The sequence below is a fragment of the Sinocyclocheilus rhinocerous genome, unplaced genomic scaffold (genome assembly GCF_001515625.1).
Source record: "Sinocyclocheilus rhinocerous isolate Xijiao unplaced genomic scaffold, SAMN03320098_v1.1 scaffold434, whole genome shotgun sequence".
NCBI lineage: Eukaryota > Metazoa > Chordata > Actinopteri > Cypriniformes > Cyprinidae > Sinocyclocheilus > Sinocyclocheilus rhinocerous.
The window spans coordinates 60,080-76,583 of NW_015627536.1; the positions used below are offsets into that span (position 1 = coordinate 60,080).

The 16,504-nt window shown below is 36.3% G+C and overlaps 1 protein-coding gene across 1 annotated transcript in view; it reads right to left on the reverse strand.

Annotated features, from left to right (window-relative positions):
* Window positions 1-16,504, reverse strand: part of LOC107728913 (WD repeat-containing protein 11-like) — a 59,237-nt gene that overhangs the window by 31,905 nt on the left and 10,828 nt on the right. The window contains exon 6 of the mRNA XM_016539239.1: window positions 9,469-9,564. Coding sequence (XP_016394725.1) covers window positions 9,469-9,564 — 96 coding nt within the window. The remainder of the gene's footprint in view (window positions 1-9,468; window positions 9,565-16,504) is intronic.

The following is a 16,504-nucleotide window of genomic DNA, read 5'->3' on the forward strand; positions in this document are numbered from 1 at the left end:
TCAACATCAGTTTTGAGATTACAAGTAATCTTTCCTTCATTTTAAGTAAATTGAGCATGCCCCTCTCACTCTCAGTCATCGATTTCCACCCCACAGGTCCTGCTGATGGCAGGACACTGCATAACAGGGTCATATGTGAGGCGTGCCATTTTTTTAATGCTTTTTTTGGGAACAGCAACTACTGACACATAACCCTTTAAAGCAGCACTATGTAACTTTTTTTGTGTTCAAAATTTGCTAAATGTATATAATGAGCGAGTACATCATGAATTCATCTTCCAAACCGCGTTTTTGTCTTATTCCGAATCACTACGGTACACTTATAATAAGTACTTATATTTGAACTATTGTAGCCTGGTCGGGTCGTGCGGAGTAACACATACCTGCGTGAATCGCCATAGACATAAACTTAGAGAAGTAGCTCCGGTTGGAATGTTCTTCCGCGGGATGTGTGCAGTTCTGTTTATTAACCGCTAGAGCGCCAAAAGTTACATAGTGCTGCTTTAAAGACACTTAATATTGAAATTAATGAAGTGTTTCCCACACATAGACTTAACTTGGGCAGCCAAAGCACTGCATATTCAGTGACCCATTTAAAAAATTTTTATGTTTTTATCCATCCAAGAGAAAAACATAATCTGCAATCAATTAATACGTGGATAATATTCCCACATTCTGCCCCTCTCCCACCTGTTCATTCTGCTATCCTGAGAGAAGTGGACCAAGATCACACCAGTGCAGTGTGAGAAACTAGCGATGTCCTGCAGATGTGCTGAAGTCATTCAAAGCAGGGGCTTTGAATTTCTGACAGCTGTAACCTGCCACAATTTTTGTTGAAATCTTCTTTCGTGCTACAGTAGTTACTGTTGTCTAATTTCAATCACTGTTTTGCACAAAATAAAGGTTTTTGTTGAAATGCCATGGCTATTTTGTCAAACATGTTAGTAGAGCAGTGGTATACCCGTAGCTGATATTCCTTCAAATTTTGAGCAATGAAGATTAACAATATTTCAGAAATAAATCAAGTATTTATAGGTTGTTCTCTAATTTTGAGAACAACTGTACAAGCCACCTATTACACCATGAGTAATGAATTACTTTTTGTGTTTTTTTTTAGGTCCGTCTTCGTGATTATTCATGTCTTAATATTGAAATTAATGAAGTGTTTCCCACACATAGACTTAACTTGGGCAGCCAAAGCACTGCATATTCAGTGACCCATTCAGTGACCCATATTCAGTGACCCATTTATCCATCCAAGAGAAAAACAATCTGCAATCAATTAATACGTGGATAATATTCCCACATTCTGCCCCTCTCCCACCTGTTCATTCTGCTATCCTGAGAGAAGTGGACCAAGATCACACCAGTGCAGTGTGAGAAACTAGCGATGTCCTGCAGATGTGCTGAAGTCATTCAAAGCAGGGGCTTTGAATTTCTGACAGCTGTAACCTGCCACAATTTTTGTTGAAATCTTCTTTCGTGCTACAGTAGTTACTGTTGTCTAATTTCAATCACTGTTTTGCACAAAATAAAGGTTTTTGTTGAAATGCCATGGCTATTTTGTCAAACATGTTAGTAGAGCAGTGGTATACCCGTAGCTGATATTCCTTCAAATTTTGAGCAATGAAGATTAACAATATTTCAGAAATAAATCAAGTATTTATAGGTTGTTCTCTAATTTTGAGAACAACTGTACAAGCCACCTATTACACCATGAGTAATGAATTACTTTTTGTGTTTTTTTTTAGGTCCGTCTTCGTGATTATTCATGTAAATGCAGTTTTTTAGGCCTTAAGTAAATATGAAGTAAATTATGTGTGTTCATACAGTATAATGCATTATGTAGATCTTAGGCCATGCATTAGGTCTTAAAGCAAGGGTTCTCAACTCTGGCCCTCGAGATCCACTTTCCTGCAGAGTTTAGCTACAACCTTGATCAAACTCACCTGCTAGTAACTCTCTAGTAATCCTGAAGATCTTGATTCGCTTGTTCAGGTGTGTTTGATCAGGGTTAGAGCTAAACTCTGCAGGAAAATGTATCTCGAGGGTCAGAGTTAAGAACCCTGGTCTTAAAAGTATCCAATAGTGTCCAGCTGCAGGCCCACAGCTCCAGCAGCTCAAGAGCGCAGCAGCACCAGGCCAGCAGTCACAAGATGCGTTCACACAGCAAGCATCTTTGTTGCTGCATGTCACTACTTTCTGTTCTGTAATGCTGCTTGTAGACGTTTTTAGTCTTGTCTCTCTAATGTTATTGGTAGTCTGTACGTTTGGACATATCTTTAGAAAACACAATCATAGATTATATATTGCCAGTAGAACAGAAGCTATCATTCTTATTTGACCAGGATTTTTTATTTTTGGTCAAGTAACATTCTGCTAATGGAGAGTTACAGCTTATTACATTAAATCATTAATCAGATGAACAATCAATATATGAAATAAACCTAGTCACACAACGTTTTCTTGTCTCTAATAATGAATATTATGCAAGGGGCACTGTTTGAATATGAACTGCAACAGTGACAAAATTAAATAGTCAAAAAAAAAAAAAGGCTTTGCATTTACTTATACCTGGATTTTAAAGGGGGCTCAAACCTCTTTTTAGTCAACATTAGTAGACAGTGTCAACATTACATTCACACTAGTGTTTTTAGGAATAACAACAACAACAACTACTACTACTATAAAATAATAGTAATAATAATAATAATGTATTATTAGAGATTATATCTCTAAGACAGAAACATATTACAATTGTAATACAACTTCACTGCAAAATAAAAAAAAAAAACATTAAGTATATTAATTATTTTACTAGTGATAAACTGAATTCTGTATCAATGCTGAATTCTACATTAAAGTTTTAAGATTTCAGCCTACACTAAGAAAAAATGTTTATTGTGCTAATTATAATTAATAAATGTATTAACATTAGACATAGGTCTAGGTTCTAGTGAATTGTGTCTTATTGTGTCAAATAATTACCATCAATTATTATTATTATTTTTAACAGTTGCCAGTGAACCTAATAACCTGCCATATTAATATAGAATAGGCAAGTTTATGAGATTTTCTGTTATCAGCTGGCAGAGCTTCGAGGAAGGCTCATCCAATCAGAACTGGATCAATCCATTTTACAACATCCCATGAATTCACACCTGTAGCATCAATTGAATTGTATGTTACAAATTCTAGAATCTGAATTAAACTAATTGCAACACTGCAGCCTAGTTTTAGGGTACTGATTACTTATTTACTACTAGGGCTGTCGGTTTAACGCATTAATTTTGTGCTATTCATTTTGGAAAAAAATACTATGCTAAAATTAGCATTTAATGCATCCCGCCCTGGCCCAGACCTGTAAGTCATGCAGTTGCTGACGAACATGATTCAGGACGATATCTGACTGCATGATGTAGCTAATTAGAATGCAGTTATACCCCTAAAAATCATGATATAAGGGTAAAAAAGTTTATGGGTTTTTGTCTTATATTTGTATCATATGATATAGTTTAGCGGTAACACTTGTGCTCAAAAAGTGTTTAAACACTGAATTTTGAATCAATTTCTTCTCTTAAATTTAGAGATGTGGATTCGGACGGCAATTAAATTACCACACGACCTTTGTGTTTGTCAAAAAACAGTAGGTAATTCGGCCGGGGATTTTTGACACGTTTTTGACACGTCCCCCTGAGAAACAATTACCGTCCGAATAGGGCTATAGACAATTGGAAGAGTTTTTGGGGCAGACCAGGCCTGTTGAGGAGACGGTCTTCATCCCTCCAGGATGATGGAGGGATGCATAGTTGATATAAAAAACTGGATGACTAGTAAATTCCTACTGCTAAATTCTAAAAAAGAAAAAAAAAAAATGAAGGTTTTAATTATTGGATCAAAAACCTCCGCATTTAATAACCTAAAACACTGTCTAGTACTTGATGGCTGCTCTGTTAATTCTTCCTCATCAGTTAGGAACCTAGGTGTGCTATTTGATAGCAATCTTTTCTTTGAAAACCATGTTTCTAGCATTTGTAAAACCGCATTTTTCCATCTTAAAAATATATCTAAATTACGACCTATGCTCCAAATATCAAATGCAGAAACGTTAATTCTTGCATTCATGACCTCAAGGTTAGATTATTATAATGCTTTATTGGGTGGTTGCTCTGCGTGCTTAATAAACAAACGCCAGCTGGTCCAAAATGCAGCAGCTAGAGTTCTTACTTGAACCAGGAAGTATGACCATATTAGCCCGCGTCTGTCAACTCTGCACTGGCTCCCTATTGAACAACGAATACATTTTAAAATCTTGCTAATTACTTATAAAGTCCTGAATGGTTTAGCTCCTCAATACTTGAGAGAGCTCATATCACATTATAATCCTTCACATCCGCTGTGATCTCAAAACTCTGGCCATTTGATAATACCTAGAATATCAAAATCAACTGCGGGCGGCAGATCCTTTTCCTATTTAGCGCCCAGACTCTGGAATAACCTACCTAGCGTTGTTCAGGAGGCAGACACACTCTGTCAGTTTAAATCTAGATTAAAGACCCATCTCTTTAACCTGGCATACACATAATACACGATCACATTTCTATAACTCAAATCCGTTAAAGGATTGTTAAACTGCATTAATTAGGTCAAACGGAACCATGAACACTTCCCATAACACCCGGTGTACTCGCCACATCGTAAGAAGAATGGCATCTACGCTAATATTAGTCTCTTTCATTCTTATTCTGAGGTCACCATAGACATCCGGATCCAGTCCGTATCTCTACAACCTCTACAGCCCTGAATGTCAGTGGAGACCATGTCAACTAGATACGCCCCAGAGACAGATCCCCTGCGAAGACCTCATCACCTCGATGACTATCTGCACAAGACCAGGGGAAAGAGACAAGTCCTCTGAACCTGTGTTATAGTCTGCACTCTTTCTTATAGTCTTTTTGCATTATTGACAAACTATTTTCCTGTTTGACACTGTAAAGCTCCTTTTACATAATCAGTATTGTATAAAGCGCAATACAAATAAAAAAAAGGTTAGTTCTTGATAAGTACATCCTTTAACTCATCATTAGTTCATATTAAAATAATATTTAATTAAGGTATTTGTACATGCCTATTCATGAACTTATTGTAAAGTGTTACCAGGCAATATCATGAGCAAGAGTGCTTTTTTTCCTGAATATCTGCACGAATGCAAATAATATTGATATTATTATATTGTTACATTTTTGACACAAAATTGTCAATACTGTCTGTTTTGATCAATTTCACAGAACTGTTGTGCCTTTCTGAGCAACACACAGCTATGTTTTCTTACTGAACGAATCCACGTTTTTGAATGAATCAACTGCGCCTGTGACTCAGTGACCCATTTATAAACACAGTTACTGGCTGTGTTTCTGAATGAATCAGCTGTTTGAAAGAATATGTTGAATCATTGACAGAATGACTCACTCGTCAGGACAGTGACTTGCCGCAACCTACTGACGTTGTTAGTTTCATATTTAGAGCATTTCTTTTTTTTTTTTTAAATCATTTAATATTTCAATATTATTTTTTAACATTAATACCAATTGATTATCATTATTTATGCAATGTTGAATCAAAATATTTATTTTTAAAGCAATTTAAAAATATATGTATGTAATGTAATGTCTATTCAATGCTTTCCTCATTTAACACAATGACTTATCTTTTGGGGGGTAATTTCTCATCCAAAACTGATTTGCAATTAATTTGTGATTAATTAATCTGCACATTATGTAATTAACTAGATTAGAAATAAATTTTTTATAAAATTACTGTATCAATATCTTACTTTGTGGAAGAACTGTTCATTGTGATATTTAATAATAAGTATGTATAAATATATATACACTCACCGGCCACTTTATTAGGTACACCTGTTCAATTGCTTGGTAACACAAATTGCTAATCAGCCAATCACATGGCAGCAACTCAATGCATTTAGGCATCTAGATGTGGTGAAGAAGACTTGCTGAAGTTCAAACCGAGCATCAGAATGAGGAAGAAAGGGGATTTAAGTGTTCTTCCACAAAGTTACCTAGTGGTCCTGGGGGTCGATAAACAACTATAAAATGGATTTTAAGAGGGTGGGTAATAGTGGCTGAATGTGATTCAATGCAGCTCTTGATACTCAGAGATGGTAAAGGATTAAATTTCCAATCATTACAGATAATCAGACCAGTACCTCCACCTCTTCCAGTCAGACGGGGGGAGTGGGAAAAAGAGAAATTACCGTATTGTCCCGAATATAAGACGATGTTTTTTTCTTGGAAATACATCTGAATGGGCCCGGTTGCATGAAAGTCCTTAAGTAATTTGACTTAGGAGTATCCCTGAGGGGGAAAAATTCCCTAAGGTAAGGGATTTCTTTAGGAGCGTTGCAACAAACGTCTTTACTGTCACCCTTACCTAAGTGTTTATACTAAGCGTTTCAGGGTAGTTTCTGACCACATACGGCAATGGGCGCTGCGGTTACTATAATTACCACATCTCACAATAAACATAGATATGTATATATCTATGACAATAAACAGAACATAACGAAATACAAACCTAACCAACTAAAACACGAACAAACATTAAATAAACGAGCGCTGCCTGTTTCTGCGCTGCTTTGTGTACAGTCGATACCGCTTTGTTTCTGCAGTTAAATCGCCTCCTGCTGACTAATGATGGAAAATTTACCAAATGTGAAAATTGACGCTGCAAACACGCAGGGTTGTAAATGTGAACAGGTGGATCGACAAGAAGATAATGCATTATAAATATCTAAACAATTAAGACATACATTACATTTATATTGTTATTTAATTAATGTAATAATTGATTAATAATAATTGTTTAAATTAATATAATAATTGATACAACTCATCCATTTTCTTAAAAAATTATATAAAACTTTTTGTTTTGTGAAAACTTGTAAGTCATGCTTTTTACAGTCATTTTACAGTTTAATATGTTACCATAGTCATTGTCCTACTGTGTTTAATAGCGGTCTAACTGATGACTAGTCTATTCTTGGGCTATGATTAGATGTCTATTAAATTTTAACTGACAGCTCAAATTTAGCCTTGTTTTAGCCTAGATGTCTGGGCTGCGTTTAGACAGCTAATAGACTTATTTTAAACGCAAAATTGCTTTATTTCTTAAGAAATAAATACACTTACAAGCTGCTTTTAACTTCTGCTGATTGACTGCTTCTCACAAAGAGTATTTCTTTACACTGTGTTTTGCATGGCGCTTGAACCCAGCAAGCAATTTTGCATTTAAAAGACGTCTATATCACAATTCAGTGTGTTAAAAAAGAGAGAAGCTCTCTGGTAAATGTTGTGTGTTTTATATACATACCTCTAATGACCGAGAACAGTGCAGTCTTTTCAAATGCCTCTTTCTGCAGCGGACCACCCCCCTTCATGTTGAATTTGGACATGAGGGAATTTTTTTAAAACCCTAAAATATAATACAGATTGAGGTGATTAACAATTGCAGACAAAGTTTGACATTTCAAAATGACCAGTAAAGCAATTCTTTTTTAAATTTCTGATTTGCATTGTAACTGATTGAGTATTGACACCGCAATGTTTGATTAATGTGGCAAGATTTGTAGGCTTTACCTGTCCAACAAAACAAGCGTTTCCTAGCAACGACAACTGCGCTAAACACTGAGACAAGAAATAAATACACTTACAAGCTGCTTTTAACTTCTGCTGATTGACTGCTTCTCACAAAGAGCATTTCTTTACACTGTGTTTTGCTGGCGCTTGAACACACTTTCCTGTTTATCACAACAAATGGCCAAGCAAAGCGCACGACACTGACAAAGTACGCGATACAGTACGAGATCTATATATATGGGGTGTAACGGTTCACAAAATTCACGGTTCGGTTCGATACGACACAGTGGTGTTATGGTTCGGTACTGGGGTAATTGGTTACATCGCAATGTTGGAAATATTTCTGTTTTAAACCACGAAGGCTGATAACGGTATAGCTAACTGTTTTAATTTATTCTCTTAATATTTCTAATATTACATAGTGAAAAAAAAATGAAGAAACATATTTCGTGTTAGGTTGTTCTTGAAAGTCGGTGCTTGAAATAAAAGCTTTTTTTTCATTGATTTTTAATTGATGACTGAAGTGTTAATATTTGAATCATAGGCCTATAATTCATTGTATAATAGACCTGTTTTAACATTTTAATTGAAGAGGACATATATAGCCTAATCTTTTGTTATCCTAACAGCACGTCAGTTATTTGGTAATTATTGCGGGGCAAATTAATTGTACTAATTTTGATTTAATAATAAAAGTAACTTCATAATAATAATAATAGGCCTAATAAAAATAAGAATGTAAGTAACTTCATAATAATAATAATAATAGGCCTAATAAAAATAAGAATGTAACAGGCCTACATTAATTGGAAATGCCAAATATCTTAATATTGCCAACAATTTATGTTTTTGACAATATCTCTATGGCTATCGTCGATACAACACGGGGAGGTTATCGCGGGGCCTTTCGCAGTACGTGTCCTGCGTGCCCGTCCGCTAACTTTATGCCACTGGGCAGACAGCACGTTGCCTGTTACGTCGTTTGGGCTGCCGGACAGATGTCCTGACGTTTTCCTTCATCAGAATTCATTGTTCCATCAATGATGGCAAGCCGTCCTGACCCAGATGCAGCAAAACAGGCCCAAACTATGATACTACCACCACCATGTTTCACAGACGGGATCAGGTTCTCAGAGATCTCATTTGTTTGTGCTGATTATACACTTCCACAAACATGATCAAACTTTGATAGATCCCTGTTCTTTAAATAAAACATGGCAGCAATGACACCTGATAGCCATCTCACTGATTGAAAACATCTCTGAACAAATAAACTCTAATTTCACCTTCAAATTAACACCTATCATATGGCGCTTTTCCACTGCATGGTATGGCACGGTACGGTTCACTTTTTGGGGGGTTTCCACTGGGTACAGTACCTGGTACTTTTTTAGTACCACCTCGGTTGGGGTTCCAAGTGAACCGTACCGTTACCAAAACGTGACGTGTAAACTCTGCTGATCACAGATTGGCCGGAGAGAATCGTCACTACCTGCGTTACTGAACTTGCGACACAAACACAACAGAACCGCTAGATTTTTCACATACTTCTGCCACTCACAAATATGTAATATTGGATCATTTTCCTGAATAAATAAATGACAAAAAATATTTTTGTCTTAATTGTTTGATTGGGTTTTCTTTGTCTACTTTCAGGACTTGTGCGAAATTCTGATTATGTTTTGGGTCATATTTATGCAGAAATATAGACAATTCTAAAGGGTCAGGTCAAATGTTAGTATTTTAACTGCATTTTTTTTTTCTGTATTATAATGACGTAATGTAAACTCATCAAATGTATGTTGTCGCTTACCTGTCCCAGCAGCAGGAGCTGGTCAGCACACTTTTTAGTGTGTTCATAGCTGGATCGTTTCACTTCTTGTAGACGAACACGCTCCAGCTGAAACCTCTAAATGATAGAGAGAAAAAGTGATTTACAAGTCATTTTGTGTTCCGTAGATGTTTTGATCAACAGCATTTGTGGAACATGTCACAGAAAACCATTTGTTTAAATATGAAGTGTGAGATTTCTGCAGCACCAGTTGCAAAAATAATGAATGTTTTCAAACAGTTGTCCAGAATTGACAATTGTTTTATAAAATCATTGATACTGAAGAGCTTTTAACCAGATGGAGTGGGACTCTATATGTTTTGAACAAAATCAGGTTTGATTAAAAATTTAATAATTAGATAAGGTTCTCTAATTAGAATATCCCCTATAATGGCAGTATGTATAAATAATAATCTATCCCCTTTTTTCTTTACAACTTGGCACAAGACATGTTTATCCTTCATTGCCCCTATTAGTCAGAAGTCAGAAAGAGCTTTATTACCAAGTATGTTTATACACACAAGGAATTTGTGTTGGCGACAGGAGCTTTCAGTGCAGAAGAATGTGCAGACATTAGTGCAAACATACATGCCAGTGCAGACATACAAAGGATTTACACAGTAGAGATGAAATATAACACTAATGTGCGAAAAACAGAAAATTAAATGCAATATAATACAGAAGTATAAATATAGAGAAAAAAAACAATTGTTTTAATGAATGTACAGATATGTTATTTACAAGTGTAGAGTTTATGTAGTTTACAAATGTAAAATTTTCAGATGCTATGAATAAATGTGTCAGTTATAATGGACAATGTACAGTTATGAAAGTTTTAATTTTAAGACTGAATATAGCCTACGGAAAAAACTAAAAAGGTTCTTGTGCCTGGCTGTTCTGGTGGTCGGTGCTTTGTATACCAACATTTGAAAGAGAGATTCAAGAGAGATTCACTCAAATGACTTCATGATCACTGACGTGAGAGCAACAGGTCTGTAATCATTAAGTCCAGTGATTTTGTTTTTTTTGGGGACCGGAATGATGGTAGAGCGTTTGAAGCAGGAGGGGACTACACACTGCTCCAGTGATCTGTTGAAGATCTGTGTATCTCAGACTTTTAAACAGGCAGGTGAAACAAAGTCTGTGCATGAAGCTTTCTTAGACTTCTGTTTACTGAAGACCCGGTTCACGTCCTGTACACTTAAGCACAGATTGAATGGTGGGTAGGTGAATATGTGAAGTGCAGATCAGGGTCAGGGTTGCCAGGTTTTTACAAGAAAACCCGCTCAATCACTACTCAAAACTAGCCCAAAACTAGCCAAATCGCGTTTCGAGGGGTCCCAGTGTTTCCCATTCATTAACTAGACTGTGGCGGCCCATCCAAATAAAAGTTCAACTGAAGTTTCCGCCAAAATAAAAGCTCAAGGGTTTATCTCTTACAAGCATGGCTTAAAATTAACAGACGCGCACAGAGAAAATACTGTACAGGTACAGCAAGCTCACTGTTCAGAAGAAAAATTTAAATATTGGGGTTGGGGTTTATATGAATGTATTTCTGAAGGGAACTGACTTCACAAAAGTTTCGATGGCATTTTTTCCCCTCTTATCATTGCTGATCCATAACCACCACCTGCTGTCAGAGAGTGAATTTGCGTTCTCATTCAGCCTGTCTGTTTTTGTTTCATGCAGGTTTTATCTTTGTATCTTTGTTTGTATCGTGATTAAAATGCAGTGGTTGGTTCTAATTTCAAATAGCTTTTTTTAATTAAATATGTTTAGTTGTTGTAGTAGTAGCAACTGCCCGTTTTTTTGCAAAAACAGTTTAATGGCAAGGAAAAATATTTATGGCCGGTCAAGTTTCTCAAGTCATTAGCCACTGGCAGATGTGAAAGTTAGTTTTAGGCCCTGCTTGCAAGTGTAGAAATTCTCCTTTAAATTTCAAGAACAAGTACATTCACCAGCTTTTTTCTTTTACTTTGCACAATGAACCTGTGTTGGAGCTATTAATTTTGAACTCTCAAAGTGCACCAGATTTATGAATTTAACTTTAAAATGTAAAAAATTTTCTTATTTAGGGGTGGGGGACTACGACATACCCTTTACGGCATTGGTTCTGGCTTTTGTTTACACAGGGCTCGTTCCGGGACTGATCCCGGCAATGTTACTAGGTCCCCATACCCATGTTTGCATTCACACAGAAGGCACACACGTTACCAAATATTTTATTAAATACAAAAACTCTTGTGGTCCTGTGTTGAAAAAATAATATGACGTTTCTGTTGTTAAAAACTATGGTCAGGACTACCGCTAGCAACTAGCCTATTTGGCCTCCATAGCTAAAGCTAAGCAAAACAAGCAAAAAGGACATGCATTGATGTAATATATGACAAATCATGACATAACACTGACATTACAAACAATGTACCAATGTTAGGCTGTGCAAATAATCGAATGCGATTTTCATGCGCATCTCGTCAGTAAAGCCGGTTCTGTGATTAGTAGTAAATCTCCAGCACGTGCTTTCAGATGGAGCGGCATCGCAGGCGATTCATTGCAGATTATGAACGCGATATTCATCCCTCTTATTCTGTGAAAATTATTAACATTTTGCATATTCTTCAAGGGGTATGTAAACTTATGAGCACAACTCTATATACATATATTAAACTTTGGAGAAATCATTAAGAAAACTGGAATGTGTTTGAGGTGAAATGTGTAGTTTTGAGAAATGTGTATTTGTTTTGAGAACTGAATAAATGGCTTGGGAAATTGTACCTACTGAATCAGTTATAGTGTGTTAGCAATATGACAGTTTGTTCTGTGGAGTATTTATGCATTCCAGTATAATATATGACCTACTATATTATAATTTCTACTAAAACATTACATGGTTGAAGTATTTACTCATGGGCCATTGCTTACATTGACTTAATCTTTAACTCTTTCCCCGCCAGCATTTTTGAAAAACGTTGCCAGCAACCGCTAGCGATTTTGATGATTTTCACTAAAATTTGATGACATCCAGTATATTTTGCTGTATGAATATTTGAATATGCAATACACCAAAATAAAGATCAGAGCCTCTACTTTTAAACAAAAAAAAAAATCAGTTTTATTCTAGCTTAAAGCATTCTTGTTTTATCAACACTTGAATATAGGCAGGTTTCATAAAAAATTCATAATTTTGACCAAAAAGGTAAGAAAATCACATTTTTTATCAAAAACTACATCTGGATAATATTCAGTACGATTATCAAAGCCTAAATCCAGTAAATCGCTTCCATAAACACCTTCAAAGCTTGCACAGACATATACCACTTCCTGGATCAACATTTTACTCTGTAACATTATGCAGTTTTCATTTATATGCTGTCTATTGCTGATGATCGCATTATTTTTCAGATGCATCTGTTTTTACATGAGAGATCGCTAGTTTTTCCGTCCTGTTCACGTGTGTTTTTGTTTGGGAGGTTTTGTACTCGTTCAGAAGATGTGTAATAGTGCCCCCGAGTGTATAACAGTGAAAACATGAAAAGCCGTAAAAACTTTGGCGGGGAAGCGTTTTCTTTTAAAAGACGAGATAACTCGTCAATGGCGGGGAAAGAGTTAATTTTGAATCTTTAATTTGGTCTTTGGATTTAACTGTCTTAATGCATTAAAGGGTTAGTTCACTCAAAAATTAAAATTAGCCCATAAATTACTCACCCTCAAGTCATCCTAGGTGTATATGACTTTCTTCTTTCAGACGAATCCAGTCGGAGTTATATAAAAAATTGTCTTTGATCTTTCAAGCTGTTTAATGCCACTCAGCGGGTGTTGCATGCCTCAGTCCAAAAGAAGTTAAATGAAAAGCGTCCATCCATAAAAAAAAGTGTCTCACGGGGCTCCGGGGGATGAACAAAGGCCTCCTGTAGCGAATCGATGCGTTTTTGTAAGAAAAATATCCATATTCAAAACGTAATAATCACTTTAATGTAGCTTGCGCCAACAGTTGTACACGGAAGCACCGCTTGAAAGATCAAAGACCATTTTTAATATAACTCCGACTGGATTCGTCTGAAAGAAGAAAGTCATATACACCTAGGATGACTTGAGAGTAATTTATGGGCTAATTTTCATTTTTGGGTGAACTAACCATTTAAGCCACGTTCCTTTTAACAGGTTTCTATGGGGACAAAACTCTTGAACGCAGAAATGTTGTCTTTCCATTTGGATTATAGCCTACTGCCATTATCTTAGCAATATATGGTGCTTTCAAGGGAACTGTGAATTGGTTGCTCCTGGTTGTTGTTTTACAAGTTATTAGCACTTCTTCTAAATAAAACTGTCAGTTCATTGATTAGCTAATATATTGCAGTGTAATTTTACTCATCATATTGTTGTCAACATATTCTGACCATTTAAACAAGATTAGGAAATATTCTGGGATTTGGAGGTGGCTAAAATGTTACAGTACTGTTTTTTTCCCTTTTTGCTCAAAACAAAATAAAAATACAGCCATTTATAGCATGTAAGACATTTCACAAAATCACACATAGAACTGGCAAAAGTTACTGCAGAGGACACGATGCAGACATCACGTAACTCGGCACCGAAACCATTGCTTTAGCGCTGAGTCTATTTTTGCTAGGCTGCTCACATTCAATTAAAGTGACAGCACACTTTTGATGAAAAAAAAAAAGAAAAAGAAAAATGATTTCACACAAAAAGTGCTAAAAATGCACATAATAAGCATGTCTGGTGTGTTTTAACAAGAATTGGAGTATATCAGAACATAAAATGAAGAATCAAAAACATGTATAGAAGGACTTACCCCTTTTTTGTTTTTAATTATTCAGTTTGGTTTAAAACATGGTGTAATATATATATACAGGGCCTAAAATTAACACTCGCCAAGCGCCAAATGCGAGTAAAAATCAGCGTTGGCGCGTATATGTAACAGTGTCAGTCGGCAGGTACAACTTTTACGAATTATAACAATGCAATGAAGTAAAAACAACAGCCAGTTTTAAAAGAGATTAGCTGTTTCTGATATAAGCGAATAAAATAATCTTTTCCGAAAACAAGCTCATCGTGATTAGCTGTTCTGTCATAAGCGACAAGAGCGAATCAAATAATAGGATACAAACGGGCTGATAAGGTCAGAGCAGTGTGATGGCCAGCTTGTCCCTAGACACGGTTCTAATAACTTTTACCTGAGAAGATTTTTCTGCTTCATTTCGGAAGATTAACTTTTCCCTTCTTTATTCTTCTAACTCGAGAATGCGGCGACACATACCTGGGGTAACGCCGCCTAAACGGTGCAGTGAAGTATAGTTTGAAAGGCTGCGAGTTCGGCTGTACACATACGCTGAGCAGCTTCAGACAGCTCACCAGTAGCGCTTCAACGCACGAAAACACACAGAATTATGTCAAAATGCGCGGTTTTGGCGAGTTACCTTGCATAGTTTATGCATATATAATATAGTTTATGTGAAGATTGTTTTAAAATCACTTAAATTAAAAATTGTTATATATTTCAGAGCCTATTAAATGTTAAAAATAATGGCTTTCAATTATACTGTAATGTTGAATGGCATTTCTATATTGATCTATAATGGCATATTCTATATTGAAAAGCACGTTCTATATTGAAGTATGACTGAAATGACATGATCGGGGCTGTTTTTGTTGTTTAACATTTACATGTTAACAAACTTTCAAGACTTTAAAACTTTAAAGTTTATAACTGACCAACTTCTAAAAACAAATTTATAGTTGTCTTTGTAAATAAATATGTAGCTTTGGAGCTGCTGCTGTGACGCTGTACAAACGCTTCCAGTGTGAATACTCTCACGAGTCTGCAGCTGCAGTGACGCGGTAGTTACGCTGACGCGAAGCTCATAGTTGCGGGGTAAAACAGGCATTAGATTAAAAAGATTTGACCATATCATCCCAGTTTTATAATCACTACATTTGATAACCATCTTGAGGTTCCCAGAAGCTGTATCAGTTCTTGCTCTGGGTCTAGCTTCCTATCCCATTCCCTCCTTGTGTCTGCTTAGCAACAACTGTAAACTACAACCCGTACTAGCCAGACAGTAAGACACTTCACTGACCACTGCCTGCAACATTTCAGTCACTTAGGATATATTTCAGAAGACTACAATCAGTTTAGGAATGCCAAATACAGTCTATATCAGCCAGATGGGAAGAGATGATACTAGGAGAAGGACACTAAGGTTACGTTCACACTGCAGGCAAATGTGGCCCAAATCCGATTTTTTTGCCCACACGTGACTCAGATCTGTTTTTGTCATGACAGTGTGAACAGCACAAACCGCATGGAATCTGATCCGATTTGTGCCACTTCCATATGTGGTACTAAATCCCACACATGTCAGATGTTTTGCAATGCGACCAGTCATGTCGGATTTTATGCAACTTTTATGTCACTCTAGATCGACATTCGTCATAATTCCGCACTGACGGGAGACACTTCAAAGGTGTCAGAACTCATAAGAATTACAGTGACAACTCTATATAAAAACAAGCGAATTTTGCGAAGCTACGAGAATACTTTTTGTGTGCAAAGAAAACAAAAATGACGACTTTATTCAACAATTCTTCTCCCCCGAGTTACTGTCTTCCAACATTTTGGAGAGTATCACAACGCATACGCACGCTTTACACTAAGTGTAAACAACGCGGATTACGCCAATTACGTTCATGCGTGCGCTTTCCCCTCCTAACGTAAACAACGCTGATTACGTTCTTGAGTACTCTCCAAAATGGCAGAAGACGTAACTCGAGGGAGAAGAATTGTTAAATAAATTATGTAATTTTAGTTTTCTTTGCGCATAAAAAGTATTCTAGTAGCTTCGCAAAATTGAAGTTGAGCCACTGATGTCACATGGACTGTTTTATCGATGTCCTTGCTACATTTCTGTCTGGGAACATTTCAGTTGCGTTGCTGTCTATGGAGGGTCAGAGAGCTCTCAGATTCCATCAAAAATATCTTAATTTGTGTTCCGAAGAT